The following is a 17,814-nucleotide window of genomic DNA, read 5'->3' as shown; positions in this document are numbered from 1 at the left end:
GGTGTCCTTCATATTTTCATCAGACCTACTGATTGATTCACTTAGATTCATGCTAATGCATGTGGAGTGGTCTAGTGACTAATAGTAAACCCCAGGATAATGGTGGCTTTAATAAGATAAAGATAGAAGCTTATTTCTCTTTTACACTGAAGATGTCTGGGTGTAGGAACTGCAGGGCTGATGTGGTGGCATGTCAGTTCTCAGTGATCCAGGATCCTTTGGGCTTAATTGCCAATCCTAGAGAGTGACCCTTGTCCTCATAGTTCAAGAAGGTTGTTAGAGTTTAAGTCATTATGTCTGAATTTCAGAAAAGAAGAAAAAAGGAAAGGGCAAGGTTATGCCTCAGCTGTCTTTTAACTTTTCCTGGAAGCTGCCACATACACTTGAACTTGCATCTCATTGGTCACAACTTAATCACATGGCCATCCCAAACTCAGAAGATAGTGAAAAATGTCGTCTCTATTCTGGGTGGCATTATATCCAGCTGTAAATTGGGGGTATGGTAAGGAAAGAAAAGATAATGGATACTAGGGTGACCAACTAGCAACCTCTGCAATTCTGTTCCCTGCAGACGTGTTGAATGACATTAGAGCTGATGCAAAAGCCATCCAGACTTTCTTTTTAGGATAATCAAGTATAATTTTTATTATGGGTCTCAGGGAGCCAGTGAAAGGGACACGGACAAGAAGCTCAGCCAGATGTCGGCCAGACTTGACAAAATAGAAGAGAATCAAAAGAAGCACATGGAAGCACAGAGAACAAAGCAGGAGGAGGAGAAGGTGCACGGGCGCATCAGCAGGCTGGAGCTCCAGATGAACGAGGGCATGAAGGAAATGAAGGCCGACGTCGATGCGGGTAGGCGGAAAGGACATGGCTCTCACGGTTCACTTTCTATTTGACCTAAAAACCAATTAATTAGTATTCCCCTACAAGTGCCTATGAACCTGGCTAATGGTAAGGCCAGTGAAATGTCCTTAGATGATTTTCTGAGCAGCTATACTATGCTGTATTGAACTAAAACATTTTAATTCCAAGGACACAAAGAGCCACCATAAGGGAAAGGCAAGCAAAATGCAAATTGGGTGGCTTGCAGTTGATGTGCACTTTCTTTAGTGCTGACTACGGATTCTTTTCTGTTCATAGCCAAGGTCAACATGTCTCAGAAATGAGCACATATTTCTTTCATACTTCTGGCAGTATACCACCGTGGCAATGAATGGTTTTCCTCTACTTAGAAGTCAACAGGGCCCGTTAATTCACACTTGTGTAGCAGAAAATGTTAGAGCTGATTTCAAGTTCTGAAGTGTTGTCGGGAAAGGAGGGATTCGATTTACATGCTGAGTCAGAAATACAGAACTGAAACCAATAAGTAGAAGTTATCCGAAGACAGATTTTAACTCAATATAGGAAGAAGTACAGTAGGTCCTCAAATAAGGTCATTTCATTCCGTTTCATTTCGTTAGAATGTTGATGAGATGCCCTAGGAACTTAACTCTTATTTATGCCAATTAGCTTGTGGTAAAATTATTTTTTTTGCTTAAAGTCGAAGAACCTATTGTTAAGTGAGGACTTAATGTATCCTCAATTAATGGGTCCTAAACAGACACTGGTGCCTTTGTGAGCTTGAGGGCTCTTTGTCACTGAAAGTATTCGATAGAAGTCAGTTGATCATGGCAGGAAAGAGAAAACAGCCTGTAGTGTGAGCAGGGGGACTACGTTATCTCCTAAGCTTCTTCCAATTCCCTGATTCCATAGTTTTCTTCTGTGGAATTATTTGTTGTGTTTTGGTTGCATGGAGATAAAAGTACTTAATTATTCCAAGAATAATGTTGTTACCACCAAAGTTTATTATTTTATTTAAGTAATTTATTTAACTAAATTTATGAATTGAAGATCTTATAAAGATAAAAGTGAATTTTTTTTCTTGGTCTTTGGGCTGTTAGGACTATGGTATTTAAATATTTTATCTGTTTAACTTTATATCATTTCCCGAGTGAATTTATTATCATTTAATCAACATACATTGAGGTTGTTAATATTTAGTACCTAATATGAAATGCATATGAACCATTTTTAAATTAAAAATATTTTTCTTGCAAAACCAATGCATTTCTTTATTATTTATTTATTAAATGAGAAGAGGAGAAATAGAGAGACTCTCCTGCATGCACCCAACTGGGATCCACCCGACAACCCCTGTCTGAGGCCGATGCTTGAATCAACTGAGCTATCCTTAGCACCTGGGGCCAACACTCAGATCACCAAGCTATCCTCAGTGCCCAGGGCTGAGGCCTGAACCAGTGGAGCCACTGGCTGTGAGAGGGGAAGAGAGAGAAAAGGGGGAGATGGTGGAGAAGAGAAGAAGAGAAGCAGATGGCTGCTTCTCATGTATGCCCTCACCGGAGATCGAACCTGAGATGTCCACATGCTGGACTGACACTCTATCCACTGAGCCAACTGGCAAGGGCCCAATGAGTGTCTTAATAGAAAATCATAAAGCACAAAATATTTTAAAGAATATTCATACCTTCTTTCACCCAAAGGTCATTTTAATATATATCTTTCTATATATATAGGACATACATATATGTGCTTTTTCATATAAAACTTTATGCTATACATGCTATTTTATAACCTATTCTTTTATTTAATAATATGCTATATCTTTCCATTCAATAAGAGCAGTATTTTTAATAAGTAATGTTACCTGTTTTTCATGAATTGCCACATAAAGAAAATTTTCTGAGAAAATTCTAAATTTACTAATGAAGATGACACCTTTCATTTATTTTAAAAACCAACGAGAGCCTGACTGCTGTTGGCACAGTGGTTAGAGAATCAACCTGGGATGCTGAGGTCCCAGGTTCGAAACCCCAGGGTCCTCGGCTTGAGCGCAGGCTCAACAGCTTGAGCACGGGGTTGCCAGCTTGAGCATAGGATCATCAACATGACCCCATGGTTGCTTTCTTGAGCCCAAAGGTCACTGGCTTGAGCAAGGGGTCACTGGTTAGACTGGACATCTCTGGTTAAGGTACATATGAGAAGCAATCAATGAATAAAATGATGCAACTACAAGTTGATGCTTCTTATCTCTCTCTCTCTTCCTGTCTCTCTCTGTCTACCTCCCCATTGCTAAAAAAAGAAAAAAGAAAAAAAAGGAATACAAAATAGTACGAAATGTTCTTTCGATGGGGAATTTTTTCATTTTCAATCTCTTTATTTTGAAATAATTACAAAGTTAGAAAAACTGTAAGAATAGTCCAAAAACTATATTTTTCATCTAGATTAACCAATTGTTAATATTTTGGAAATTTACTTAATCTGTTTGTTTCTCTCTCTAAATGTATGTGTTTGTGTTTATATGTCGGTGTGTATGAGTATGCTTTTTTTCTAAATCACTTGGGAGTATATTATAGAAGTTTTTTTGTTGTTGTTTATTGATTTAAGAAAGAGAAAGAGAGACATTGATTTGTTATTCCACTTATTTATGTTACATATTCATTGGTTGATTCTTGTATGTGCCCTGACTAGAGATCAAACCCAAACCTTGGCACATCAGGATGATGCTTTAACCAACTGAGCTACCCGGCTAGGGCTATTATAGAAGTTTTGATGACTTTTTAACCCTTTATTAGTTTAAGCTGTATACCTAAGAACAAGGACATTCTCCTCAATCACTATAGTTCAGTGTAATATTGGTGAAATACCAATCAATATTAAGTTTTCAACTTCCACCATTGTTTTCTATATATCAAACCTTCCCTGGTCTAGGTTCCAATCTGAAATCACACATCATATTCAGTTATCATGGTTCTTTATTTAGTCTTTTTTAATATGAGTCAGTTCCTCAGTAATGTTGATATCATTAACAAATACAGGCCAGTATTTTCTGGCCTGCAGTTTGGGTCTTTTTTTCTTCCTTTCAATTAGATTCAGGTTGTAAGTTTTGGACAGAAATGCCACAGAAGTAATATGTTCTTCCCATGTATCAGGGGTACATGATGTTGGTTTCTCCCAGTATTGGTGAAGTTAGCTTTGATCACTTGGTTAAAGTCTAACTTCTAGATTTATCCATTGTCATAGTTCCTTTTCCCCTTTATAATTAAAAAGTAAACTGTAGGGAAGATACTATGAAACTTAAGTAACTAGACTGTTCCCCATCAAAGTTTCACTCTAGTAGTTTTAGCATGTACTGCTAATTTTTGTACAAATCAACTATGACTGTATGCTGTGAAATCTGATACAGCATTGTTTGTTTGTTTCTTAAATATTAACCCTTGTGAAATTTACCTCTTCTTAAAGGGTTTACAGCCATCTATGAAAGCATAGGATCCCTCAGGCAAGTTCTTGAAGCCAAGATGAAACTGGACAAGGACCAGCTGCAGAAACAAATCCAACAGATGCAGAAGCCGGAGGTTACCATGTGAAGGGAATTGGGACAAGGACCTCAGAGGTGGTTTTTCGAGTGGGTCTGGGAGCTAGACACGTCTGTAGCCAGGTTGTTGTGGCATTTGGGATTGTCCTATTCATGGCGTGCATGTGCCAGGAAATGTGTTTTCATGGGTCTAAATGTTTACCTTGAGTCTTGAAAACACTCTATCTTTAAAAGTATTAAATACAATTTTTACCACTTTATTTCACTTCTCTAAATTCAATAGGATATCCTCCCCCCCCCCACTCCCTGAATTGGAGAGACTTTTTTTTATCCCCCTTCATTTTATGAATGAAAAGACTTACTTTTCCTTCAGTGTTTGATGCTCTAGCCAAGACCTTACTATTTTGAAAATGTCACGGTAGTTTTTTAAATTAGGAAACTAATGAATTGTCACAGAAATGTGTTGCTCTTCACCCTGAATGAAGAGAATGCCCTGATAGATTAGAATTCAACCTTTGACTCCATATTTGGATTTTGTTATTGTTGTCTGCTAATTTCTTATATTGGTTATCTTCTTATAAATCTTTTGTCTTTTGTAAGGTGAAGGGACTTAACATTTGGAAATAAAATCCACCACTTATATAATGAGTAGTTTAAAAATTGATAACTTCCATATGGATTACTCAATAAAGTGGAAAGTTGAGACAATTATCTAGATAACTCAAGGCACAATATCTACATTGGCCACCTAGTTATACTAGGTTTTAATATTGAAAACTTTTTTTCAATTATCCATAGCCAGTATAGTGATAGCCATATATTTAATATTGAAATGGTGGTTAATAGTCTGTTTATTGCACAAATAATTGTTCATTAATCATAATAGGATATGAGAATTTTTTAGGCTTTTGATCTCCTCTAAATGTTTCCAAAATTGGAACCAAGTGCTAAGGTTTATGTACATTTACTGTATTCTTGTGCCTTGGTTTTTATCACATCAGTGCACTGTACCCTCCAAAAGTTTTGTGGACAAAATAGAAGGCATGGGAATTATTGGAATTATGATGTATAAATGGAATCCTATGTATTTTTTAAATTCTAAACTTTGTCACTGTTAAGAAATTAACCATTTAATATTAATAATGAAATACAAATTCATACTTTTGTATGGACAGAGAATCAAATATTGCATTTATAACACTGTCAAGAAACTTTCATTTTAAGCAACTTTGTAGATGATAGGTGTTTTCTTTTCAGTCGTCATATTGAATTAGTCATTGAATTTTGGCTCCAGTGCTGTCTGTTTACCTGTGTATGTAAAAACTGGTAACAGGACACACACCGTTCTAAACTGTGCGGGTGCCCAGAAGAAAGAAAACAGGAATACTTTAAAAATTTTAAAACCTTTCATTTGTTTGCCAAGGACTCAGGAAAATCAAAATGTTTTCTATTTTTAGAATAAATCATAAATGAACTATCTAACTGGCTACTACTGTTTACCCATTTAAAATATGCTGCTATAGTAGATAATATTTTACCCTCAATGGCTTGCCAAAAATAATTTTTTTTTTTAAAATTCGGACCTGAAAAGTTATATAAGGAATATGTCATCCAATACATATTTCCTTATTCTGTTACAAATCTTTACATTCCAAGATAGGAAGACTATTTCCACTTACCAATGGAAAAAAAAAAAAAAAGGTTAATGCTCCTTTGCAATCAGAAAGTGATTTTTTTTTTTTTTTTTTTTTTTTTTTTTTGTGATAGAGTGACCGTGTTTTAGTTCAGTTTTCTAAGTTTTAAGCACAAGCCACAGCACAGAGAGCCACGGCCCCTCCAGCCTCTCTCTCCTGGGGGAGAGGTGTCAGCCCAAGTGACACATGGGAAGAGGGGGATAGAGGACACCAATTGGAGACAGCTAGAGGGCGTGACATGAGCCGGTGACGCTTGGCTGTCTGCTGAGTTGCTCAGGTGCTTTCGACGCTGCCAACTTCATGTCTTGAGCTCTGGCAGGGGTTCTTCCCCGTGGCTACGTGTCTCAATCTGCTGGGGAGTTCACAGAGCTGCTGGTGCCCAGGCTGCCCCCAGACCCATGAAGTCAGAGCCTCCGGGAAGTGGGACGCAGGCATCAGTGTGTATCAAAGGCCCTGGTGATTCACGCACTGGGGAGGTTGTGAGCCAGTTCTTATCACCAAAGTTTAAATGAGAATCAGCTTCCATGTTCTTTCCTTTACCAGAAATTTGCAATAAAAAGAATAAAATTTCCAAATAACTGTGGTGTATGATTTGTAACTCTTTTAGTGTGAGGTAAAAATTTAACTCAGTAAAATGCCATAGGAAGCGCTCCTTCTCTCTCTCTCTGTGGAAACCCTGGGGTGGTGAGATGAGGTGCTCGAAGTCCTCAGGCACACGTGCTGGGACCTGTACAGTCCTGGGGAGCTGCTCTATCTGGGGGTCCTCCAGGCGCCTTCTGGCCTCTGGGATAATGCTAGCTAGCCAGCAGTTCCTAGTGGGAGCTGTCTGCACATGGTGCTCCATGATGTGTGTTAACTCACTTCATTATAATAACAGTGACTTGAGTACTGTAAGTGGGAGGCAGGATTCAAACCAGACAGTCTACTTCTACAGCCTGGGCTCTTAACCAGTACACTACCTCTAAAGATACATCCTGGCTTCCCACATACCTGAATTGCCAGGCCACTGACTCTAGCCTCATCTCTATATGACCTTAAGATTCTGCCATCTGAGTCCCCTTCCTTCCTTCCTTCCTTCCTTCCTTCCTTCCTTCCTTCCTTCCTTCCTTCCTTCCTTCCTTCCTTCCTTCCTTCCTCCCTCCCTCCCTCCCTCCCTCCCTCCCTTCCTTCCTTTCATTTTTCTGAAGCTGGAAACGGGGAGGCAGTCAGACAGACTCCCGCATGCGCCCAACCGGGATCCACCCGGCATACCCACCAGGGGGCGATGTTCTGCCCCTCTGGGGTGTCACTCTGTTGCATCCAGAGCCATTCTAGTGCCTGAGGCAGAGGCCACAGAGCCATCCCCAGTGCCCGGGCCATCTTTGCTCCAATGGTGCCTTGGCTGCGGGAGGGGAAGAAAGAGACAGAGAGGACGGAGAGGGGGAGGGGTGGAGAAGCAGATGGGCGCTTCTCCTGTGTGCCCTGACCGGGAATCGAACTCGGGACTCCTGCACGCCAGGCCGACGCTCTACCGCTGAGCCAACTGGCCAGGGCCTCCCTTTGCTTTTTAATACCTTAATTTCAAATACCTAAGAGAGGCAATCTTACTAGCTTTGCTTAGGTCAGATGTCTTCCTTTGGTTGTATCAGTTGAGGTGGGGGAGGGGGGTGTCAGTTGGTGCCACAGGAATATAGATCACAGGTGCTGAGCTTAGGCTCTCCTGGGCAGTGGACTGGGATTGGTTGTATTGGGTGAGTACAGAGCAGAATCAGAAAGGCAGCTCCCTCAAACTGTGGTTGTCTCACTAGGCTTTCAGCTTGAAAATAAGACAAACCACTCATGACATCCTGGAAACTCAATAGTAATGAAGTTGTTTCTGTCACTGCCCTCTTTTAGCTGTGTGACCTTAAGCAGTTCTCCTAATCTCTCTGAGTCTCAGTTTTCTCATCTCTAAAATGGACATCATAATATAAAGAGGAGGCTACTTGGCCTGACATGTGGCAGCGCAGTGGAGTGGATAAAGCGTCAGTCTGGAATGCTGAGGTTGCCGGTTCAAAACCTCGGGCTTGCCTGGTCAAGGCACATATGGGAGTTGATGCTTCCTGCTCCTCTCCTCTTCTCTCTCTTTCTCTTCTCTCTGAAATCAATAAAGTCTTTAAAATAAATAAATAAATAAATCTACTTGATAATTTTCAAAATACTGAAATAGTTTATTCAGTACTGGGTATCAAATGATAAAAGATGGGCTGTGGGGAGGAGATATTAATGGTATGACATAGAAAATATATGGGATCCATGTCTTGGTCCAAAGTGCCCCATTATCTGCTGGGACCATGTTTGGGAAGTGACTATAAGCTCTAAGGAAAACGTATTTCATCCAGAGGCACATGGAAGGGTGATAGAGCTTGGATGAAGAGATAAGTAGACTGGACCAGAGGAGAAGTCCCTGAATGTGGGCAAGGGCGGGCAGACCCTCAGGCTAGTCTCATCACTGGAGCCAGCATGGCCTCCCCAGGCCTGAGCCTGGGATGGGGTACACCATTGGAGGAACCAGCTTTGAGAGGGCTGGGACAGGTGGGATCAGGGCTGGAGAAAGGACAAACTCCACATCAGGAGGGATTAAGGTTGATATGGAAGCTGAGGGTGCAGAGCCCAGAGTCCAAGTTGGGAAATGAGATACAGAACAGTTGGGCTGGGTCTGAATGGCCTTGCATTTGAGGCTGGTTCGTATAGCCTGAAAGAGCCAGTGTGCAGCTGGAGGGACTGACAAAGGTGTGCGTCACATGCAGACAATTGTTGGCTTTGTAGTAAGGAAAAACTGGCAGGTGAATTCAGAATCCCATGGGATAAGTGCCATTAAATATACAGAATTAGTCCTGGCTGGTTGCAGAGTGGATAGAGCATTGTCCCAGAGCACTGACATTGCCAGTTCAATCCTGTAGTTGCTGGCTTGATCCTAGGGTCGCTGGTTCAAGTCCTGAACAGGGCATGTACGAGAAGCAATCCATAAAGACACAACTAAGTGGGACAATGAAATGATGCTTCTTTCTATGTCTTCTCTCTCAAATCAATGGAAATATATATACAGTGTGTCCGTAAAGTCATGGTGCACTTTTGACTGGTCACAGGAAAGCAATAGAAGACAATAGAAATGTGAAATCTGCACCAAATGAAAGGGAAACTCTCCCAGTTTCATATCTATTCAGTGCAGTTTGATGTGGGCTCACACACAGACTTTTTAGGGCTCCTTAGGTAGCTATCCCGTATAGCCTCTACAGACTCGTCACTGACTGATGGCCTACCAGAATGGGGTTTCTCCACCAAACTGCCGGTTTCCTTCAACTACTTATCCCACCGAGTAATGTTATTCCTATGTGGTGGCGCTTCCTTATAAACGCGCCGATATTCATGTTGCACTTTGGTCACGGATATGAATTTAGTGAGCCACAGAACACACTGAACTTTCCTCTGTACCATCCACATCTCGACTGGCATGGCTGTGGGCTGCTCCACTGTATACATGGTGTTACATCATCATCTGCACGTGCACACATGCTGCCACATCATCCTACAGAAACTGGGAGGGTTTTCCTTTTATTTGGTGCAGATTTCACATTTCTATTGTATAATCTTTTGTTGCTTTCCTGTGACCAGTCAAAAGTGCACCATGACTTTACGACCCACTGTATGTAATTACAATTGTGATCACATGTAGTAAGTTATAGTTCTCATTCTCTGTTTGGGTTGTTAATCTCAAAAACTTTTTATCATCCACATAAATCCAGAGTTTAAGGGCTTTTCTAGCTAAGTATTTTTTTATATAGATATCTGCATAGCAGACCCATTTGATTATTAGAGTCAAGATTCTGGCTGTGATAGGCAGTCTCCAAAATGTCTCCCAATGATCTCCAACTCCTAGTATTCACCCCACTGTGCACGCCCCTCCCCTGGAGTGTGGAATGGGTTTAATAATGGGCTTCTTATTAATAGAATGACAGAAGTAATGTCTTTCACTTACTTTCTCTCTCTCTCTCTCTCTTGTGCTGGGGGAGGCAAGCTGCCATGTAAGCAGCATAATTGATGGGGCCATGTGGTGTGGCAAGGAACTGAGGACCTCAGTCCAGTCGCTGGAAATGAAATGGTACAGTCACACACACATGTTCATTACAGCATTATTTACAACAGCCAGAAGTACAAGCAACCTAAATGTCCACTGATGGATGGATGGATAAACAAACATGGCATATACATACAATGGAATAAATACTATTCAGCCATAAAAAGGAAGCAAATTCTGAAATATGCTATAACATGAACATCAAGCTAAGTGAAATAAGCCAGTCCCCAAAGGACAAATACTGTATGTTTTCACTTACATGAGGTACGTAGAGTAGCCAAATTCACAGAGCCAGAGAGTAGTATGATCGTTGCCAGGGACTGGGGGTTAGGGTAGGGATAGGAGTTAGTGTTTAGTGGGTAGATTTTCAGCTGGGAAGATGAAAACATTCTGGTGATGGTTGCACAACAGTGTGAATGTACTTAATGCCACTGAAGTGTATGTCCACTTAAAAAGGTTACAATGATAAATTTTATGCATATCTTACCACAAAAAGAAAAAAGGAATTGGATTCCCCAGACCTCAAGTCAAGCTTTGATGAGAATGCAGTCCTATTGGCTTTACATTCACCTCACGAGAGAGACGTCGAGCCAGAGACACCCCACTCAGCCACGCCCACATCCGATGCACAGAAACTGAGGTCACAAATGTGTGTTGAAAGTCACTGCATTTTGGGTTTGTTTGTTATATGCAGCTTCAGGCAACCAATACACCAGCACTGGGAATCTTGACAGAATTATTTTGTGGAAATGCTTATTTCTTGTTGTTCTACAAATTGCATGGACATATATATATATACAGGGGGTTCTTGGGTTACAACAGTCTCGACATATGACGTTTCAAATTCATGGTGCTTACTCCCCTAAAAATTTAAAGAAATTGAGACATGAGGGTTTCGGCTTACACCATTGGCATCGTACTTATGGACTATGTGGACAAACTATTGGGAGTTTGGTTGTGCGCAGTGGAAGAACACGCAATAAAGCAGCATATGAGTGAGGGAGTTGGCGTCCCCCAGTATGCTTACCTACGCCATTTTAGACTGTTAAAAGCACAAGTGTTCTGTTTGTGTTGCTTTGGCAACTTTTTGGCCCTTATCATGGCTCCTAAATGAAAGTCAGAATCTTCAGGTGGTAGTGCTTCGTAAAAGAGGAAAACCATCATGATGGGTGTCACAGAGCTACTGGCATCACCTGGAGAGGAGCTGTCTGCTGAGGACCTCATTCAGCTGGAGAAGCAGCTGATTGAAGAGGAAGAGATAGAAACCCCAGAACCTGAGAGATTTGCTACCAAGGGTTTGGCAGAAGGATTTCCTATGGTGGAGAATGGGTTGGCAGAATTTCAGGCTGAGAACCCCAGTGATGAGAGATTTAGTAAGGTCCACAGAGCTGTTACAGATGCTTTGCAATGCTATAGACAGATTCTGGAAGAAAAGTCATCAACCTTCCAGACTAACCCAGAACAATTTTTTAAGAAGGTATGCAGCAGATCCTGTACCCTCTACATCAGCTGCTTCTGGAGATGAAACACCTGTAGTACAAGTAGATTCATCTCCAGCGTCTCCTGCATGTTCCTTAGGCAATCCTGATTCACCTGACCCAGTATCTCCAGCTCCTTCTGCAGGTTCTCCTGCCTCTCCAGTTCCCTCCTCCCAATAGGTCACTCTCTGCTACCTTGCAATGCCCCTTCCAGTGTGCAAGCCAACCACAGGGATAAAGGTAAGGAATATTTTTTACACTCATTTTTTGTCATTTTTTCTGTTACTACAATACAGTGTCCAGTACAGTATATTTATGTCCTTTTCCTCTTCCTGTGGCTTAGTTGTGTTTTTATGTTCTAGATTATGAGTTTACAACTGTGTTAGGATAGGTAAGTGACTTAGGCTAGGGTGTGTTTTGACTTACACCAAAATTTCAGGTTATGTCATTGTCGTAAAGATGGAACTGTGTCGTAACCTGAGGACACTCAGTATATATAAACTTACTTAATATGCATCTTTTCTGAGCAGAAAATTATTATAAAATGTATACTGAGGTGGTATGGGTGGGGGTGGGGGCTGCAGGCAAAGGTGGGGGTGAAAAGAAGGCAGCGGTTGGCTGAAGTGTTTGAGCGGGGCAATCAAGACTCTCCCGGGACTGATCCGATGGGTATGTGCAGTTTTCTCTCTCAAGGTTTTCATAAGAGGAGGAGGAAGAATTCTATCTCAAGGGAAGTGGGGCTCCTGAGAGTCCTAAGTGGGGGTAAGGGGGTGGCAGAGAGAAGTCCCAGAGTCAGATTTCACCTACTCGGTCCACCAGCTGTGACCGCCCTGGCACAGTGCCTCCATGGCAGAGGCTGAGCAAATACCATTCCTGGATCACTGAAGACAAGCCAACCTAACAAACCCCTTAAAGATCCACCCTAGAGGGATTAAAGTGCAAATAATAAAGATCTGGGGGCCAAGGACAAGATAATACCAGCATTCAAAGAGGACAGTAACTGTAACTCAGAGTCTCTCTCCCTTGCACAGTTGACATTGGGGTCGGGTCATTCTCTGTGAGGGTTGCCTGGACACCGGAGGTTCTGAGCAGCAACCCTGGCCCTAGGCACTCAGTGCCAGGGGCATCCCTCAGTCATGACTACCATGGATGTCCCTAGACATTGACCAGTGCTGCCTGGGGTGGGGGTGGGGCGGATGCAAGTGCTGCAATGTAAGCTATTATTGGATAAAAGAACTACATCAAGTGTAGCATATACTGTATTTCCCCATATATAAGATGCTCCTTAACTTTGGGGCCCAAAATTTGAAAAAAAAATTACATAAAGTTGTTGAACTTAAGTTTTATTCATCATAAAATTCATACAATTCCTCATCACTGTCAAAACTCCCATCCAGTAGCTTGTCTTCATCTGTGTCTGATGACGAATCAGTGTCTTCATATATTGTCTCAACCTCAGTTCCATCTATGGCATCTGAATTGCCACACTTCTTAAATAACTTGACAATGATCTCAATCTTGATATTATTTCAGGATCTTTTCACCTAGGTACAAACTTCTCCTATAGTTGGTTTCTTCACTCTTCCTGCTGGTGTCAAATTGTCCTCAGAAGACTTCATCCATTGGTTCCATTCATCTCTCATGGCAGCTTTGAAGGGTTTGTTAATGCTGACATCAAGTGGTTGAGGCTGGGATGTCAAGCCTTCAGGTATGATGGCATATTTTGTTTTTTGCTCTGCAGCAAACTTCTTTGTGCTTTTGTTATGTGTGCCCTAAACTGATCAAAGCACCAATAGGGCAGGTTTGCATAAGAGCCCACCTGGACTCCTTCTCCAAACTTTCTCAAACCTGATCCATCCAACCCTTGTCATGATGTGGACAATCACTCCTCGAGGAATGTCTTTTATTGGCATTGTTCTGCATTTGAAAATCAGCATAGGAGGCAGCTTGGTTCCATTGGCACAACAAGTTAGAACAACTGTATAATGGCTCTTTTCATGTCCACTTGTCTTCACAGTTACAGTTTTACCCCCTTATCAATAGTTCTGTTACTTGGGACATCAAATTGAAGGGGGACTTCATCCATATTTGCAACCTGTCCCAACTCAAACTAATGTGTCTTCTGACATTGAATAACAAAACGATGAAATTTGATGACCTTCTGCTCATAGCTTTCAGACATCTTTTGGGCAAGGCTGGTGTATGTACGCATACTTAGTCCATTCCGTTTCATGAACCTGAAGTGCCAGTTGTGTCCTTCTTTGGAATCAGTAACTTCTCTTTCATCAGCAATTCTTCTTGCCTCTTGCTGAACCATTGTTGTGGACACAGGAATTCCAATTGCCCTTTGCTCTTCAATCTGTATCTTCAATTCCCTCTAAATCAGGCCGTTTTGCTGACTTGCCTCTCATGGTCTTCTTCTGCTGTGGCATTTTCAGTAGGGTTTCTTCTTCCTGTGGCCAATCTTGGATTGATTTCTCAGTTGGAGGAGGACCAAACTTATGTTCAGCAGCACAATTTCCATTCACTTTGCAAACTGGATTACTTTTAACTTGAATTCAGCACTGAATGAAAATCTTTTTTGAGCCTAATCTGGGCAGAACATGGCAAATGTAACCTACTGGTAACAAGTGTGAAACAATGAGCCCAAAGACAATAAGCATGAAAAAGCGGGAAATGCCAGTAAAAAAATCTACAACCACTATAAAACAGTGGTCCCCAACCCCCAGGCTGTGGACTGGTACCAGTCTGTGGGCCATTTGGTACCGGTCTGTAGAGAAAGAAAAAATAACTTACATTATTTCCGTTTTATTTATACTTAAGTCTGAACGATGTTTTATTTTTAAAAAATGACCAGATTCCCTCTGTTACATCCGTCTAAGACTCACTCTTGACGCTTGTCTCGGTCACGTGATACATTTATCTGTCCCACCTTAAAGGCCGGTCTGTGAAAATATTTTCTGACATTAAACCGGTCCATGGCCCAAAAAAGGTTGGAGACCACTGGTATAAAACACATCCAGTGTTTAGACCCCAAATTTTCCCAAAAAAAGTGTGTCTTATACATGGGGAGATACAGTAGTAGGTCTTCATTAAATTTTTGTTGCGTGAATAAATAATGATTGATGCATTGATAAAAATTTTAAAAGTATACTGAATACTTTATCACATTTGATCTTTGTAATCACTCTGTTTGATGCACTATTATTTCCATTTTGTGATGGAGCAGATTATGGATGTTCATGTATCTAACTAATGAAGAAGGAGGGATCTGAATCTATATTTGCCTCCAAAGCCCAGGCTGCCATTTTGCTTCAAGATAAGCCAACACCTGAGACATAAAGTAATTTGTTCAATATCTCACAGCTGTTTGGATCAGAATACTGTCTGGATCAGTGGTTCTCAAAGTGTCCCCATGTGGTTAGTGGACAGCCCTGGCCATGAGCAATAATTTCCTCACCTTTTCAATTCTGTCCACAACTCTTCTCTCGTGCGTCAGCCTGGAATGAGCTTGGACCGGGATTTTCCTCCAGCCTCATCTCTACAACATTATGCCAGTTGTCCCTATTAGAGATGATTCCCCAGGTCTTTATTTATGAGCTTTTGTCTCACTAGTCAGCTCTGATCAGTAGATAGTGTTGCCTGGAGCACTATATTGAGGAGGATCTGGAAACTGGTGCCAGACTCGGGAGGGAAGAGCCAACATGTGTCCGCCAAGGGGAGCGGGTGGCTGCCTGTCTGTCAGGTTCACACAAGGACAGTCCAGGGATGTTGGCTGCCTGGAAGGGGTTGTTGGCCATGGAACCCTTGAGTGATTCTGATGTTCCCCAGTGAGAGGGACCTGGCAGGTCTGGGGCTAGGCTGAGGCAGAGTGAGATACTTACCTTGGACAACTTAAAAGTCTGTAATTAAGATAAATAATACATTAATGTACAATAATGCAATTTTTAAGGATAAAAAATAATGCAAAACCCCCCCCCAAATGAAACATGATGATCAAATTACCAAACCCTAAATAAAGACCAGATCCAACTGTGCCATGTGGAGCCATTATGAAACCAAACAAAAAGAAAAATGGGTGCCTCTCTATATAATTTTAATGTAATTTTATTTAAATTTTTGACAATTTGTTCATTGTGCATTTCTTTTGTTAATTTGGATTTTTGGAAATATTGCACTAAAATATTATTTACCTTGATGACTGAGGATTTTAGGCGCTCCCCTTCTTGCATTTGACATTTGAGATGAATGCCTCATTCACCTCGTCCTAATCCTGGCTATGCTCAGATGTCTAGAAATTCGGAGATAAATTTAGTACTCAATTATTCTAATAGTTAATCTCAGGTGTGTCTGATTGCTTTAGATCAGGGGTAGTCAACATTTTTATACCTACTGCCCACTTTTGTATCTCTGTTAGTAAAATTTTCTAACTGCCTACCGGTTCCACAGTAATGGTGATTTATAAAGTAGGAAAGTACCTTTACTTTATAAAGTTTATAAAGCAGAGTTACAGCAAGTTAAAGCATATAATAATAATTACTTACCAAGTACTTTATGTCGGATTTTCGCTGTTTGGCAGAATAAATCTTTATAAAACAACTTACTATAGTTAAATCTATCTTTTTATTGATATATACTTTGGTTGCTCTGCTACCGCCCACTATGAAAGCTGGAATGCCCACTAGTGGGCGGTAGGGACCAAGTTGACTACCACTGCTTTAGATGGTCTCTGGTCTATTTTTATCTCTAGTTGCCATGCTTTGTTTAATTTTCAAACTTGCAACAATTTTTAGAACTAGGCTGGGACACAAAGAAAACAAGGATCAACTCCTCCTAGAGACTCAGAGGAAGAGTGGCGGGGTAGTGGGGATGGGTGGGGAGTGAAGATGTTGGTATGGTCCCTCACTTGTCATCACAGAAGTGTGAGCACTCACCTGCCACCTGCCAGTCCTCTAGGATTCGTTGTCCCTTGCTGCCCCCTTGTGGAAGGAATAGAAATTCCTAGGAAATCTGTTTCAGTAGGAAGAAGCCAGAACCAAGAAATGCCTTAGTGCAGGAGTTCCCAAACTATGGCCCACGGGCCGCATGTGGCCCCCTGAGGCCATTTATCCGGCCCCCGCCACATTTCCGGAAGGGGCACCTCTTTCATTGGTGGTCAGTGAGAGAGCACTGTATGTGGCTGCGCCGCAAAGTGCGGTGTCACTCACGTACAGTACTACTTCCGGTGATGCGGGAAGCATGTGTCACGGCTCTGGAAGCGCGTCATATCACTTGTTACGGCTAGCAGTGACAAATATGGAACCCGACATTGACCATCTCATTAGCCAAAAGCAGGCTCATAGCTCCCATTGAAATACTGGTCAGTTTGTTGATGTCAATTTACTTGTTCTTTATTTTAAATATTGTATTTGTTCCCATTTTGTTTTTTGGTTTTTTTACTTTAAAATAAGATATGTGCAGTGTGCATAGGAATTTGTTCATAGTTTTTTTTATAGTCCGGCCTCCAAAGGTCTGAGGGACAGTGAACTGGCCCCCTGTGTAAAAAGTTTGGAGACCCCTGCCTTAGTGGAAGGGCCCTTGGAGATCACTGAACTCAACTCTCTCATTTTCTAGAACAGGAAACTGAGTACCCGAGAAGTTTGAAGCGGGCTTTGCAGGTGAGTCCTACAGACAAGCTGTAACCACGATAGTGAGTTAGCACCAACTCTGCACTGGCTGGGATATGGCAGTGAACAAAACAGACCAAAATTTCTGCCTTCATGAGTTTAAATTCTAATGTAAGATGGAGGTAGAGAGAGAAAACAAGCAAGTAAATATCCCAAATGGTGGTTGATGGTCAGGACTTTGGGAAAAAATAAAGCAGGGCAGAGGGGAGGGATCTGTGTATCTGCCATGAAGTCCCTTTGTCCTTGCCCCAGGCCCTGCTGGTCCAGCAGCACTCTCAGGCCTTCAGCACCCACCCCCCCCCCACACACACACCCAGTGGGCACTCTGGGACCTGGCCAGGAGCTCACAGGTCTGACAGAGGCGGTGCTGCTGCCCAAACCATGCCAGGCAGGGCCAGACGCTGAATTTCATGTAGGGACTTCAGCCTTCTCTGTTCTCCCCACTATGATCTCAGCTGTCTCAAACTGTCCTGTGCATTTTTCATCCCAAGCAGAAGGAAAGGGA

At 41.8% G+C, this 17,814-nt stretch overlaps 1 protein-coding gene across 2 annotated transcripts in view; it reads left to right on the top strand.

Annotated features, from left to right (window-relative positions):
* FAM81A (family with sequence similarity 81 member A) overlaps positions 1-6,607 on the top strand; it is a 114,597-nt gene extending 107,990 nt beyond the window's left edge. For both annotated transcript variants that reach the window (XM_066276170.1, XM_066276171.1), the window contains exons 8-9: positions 660-855; positions 4,303-6,607. In XM_066276170.1, the coding sequence (XP_066132267.1) occupies positions 660-855; positions 4,303-4,427 (321 nt within the window). In that variant the 3' untranslated portion in view covers positions 4,428-6,607. The remainder of the gene's footprint in view (positions 1-659; positions 856-4,302) is intronic.
* Positions 6,608-17,814: the final 11,207 nt, after the last annotated feature.

The sequence above is a fragment of the Saccopteryx bilineata genome, chromosome 4, assembly GCF_036850765.1.
Source record: "Saccopteryx bilineata isolate mSacBil1 chromosome 4, mSacBil1_pri_phased_curated, whole genome shotgun sequence".
NCBI classification, from domain to species: domain Eukaryota; kingdom Metazoa; phylum Chordata; class Mammalia; order Chiroptera; family Emballonuridae; genus Saccopteryx; species Saccopteryx bilineata.
Note: the sequence above shows the minus strand (reverse complement) of the source record. Positions and strands in the feature narration are given on the sequence as shown.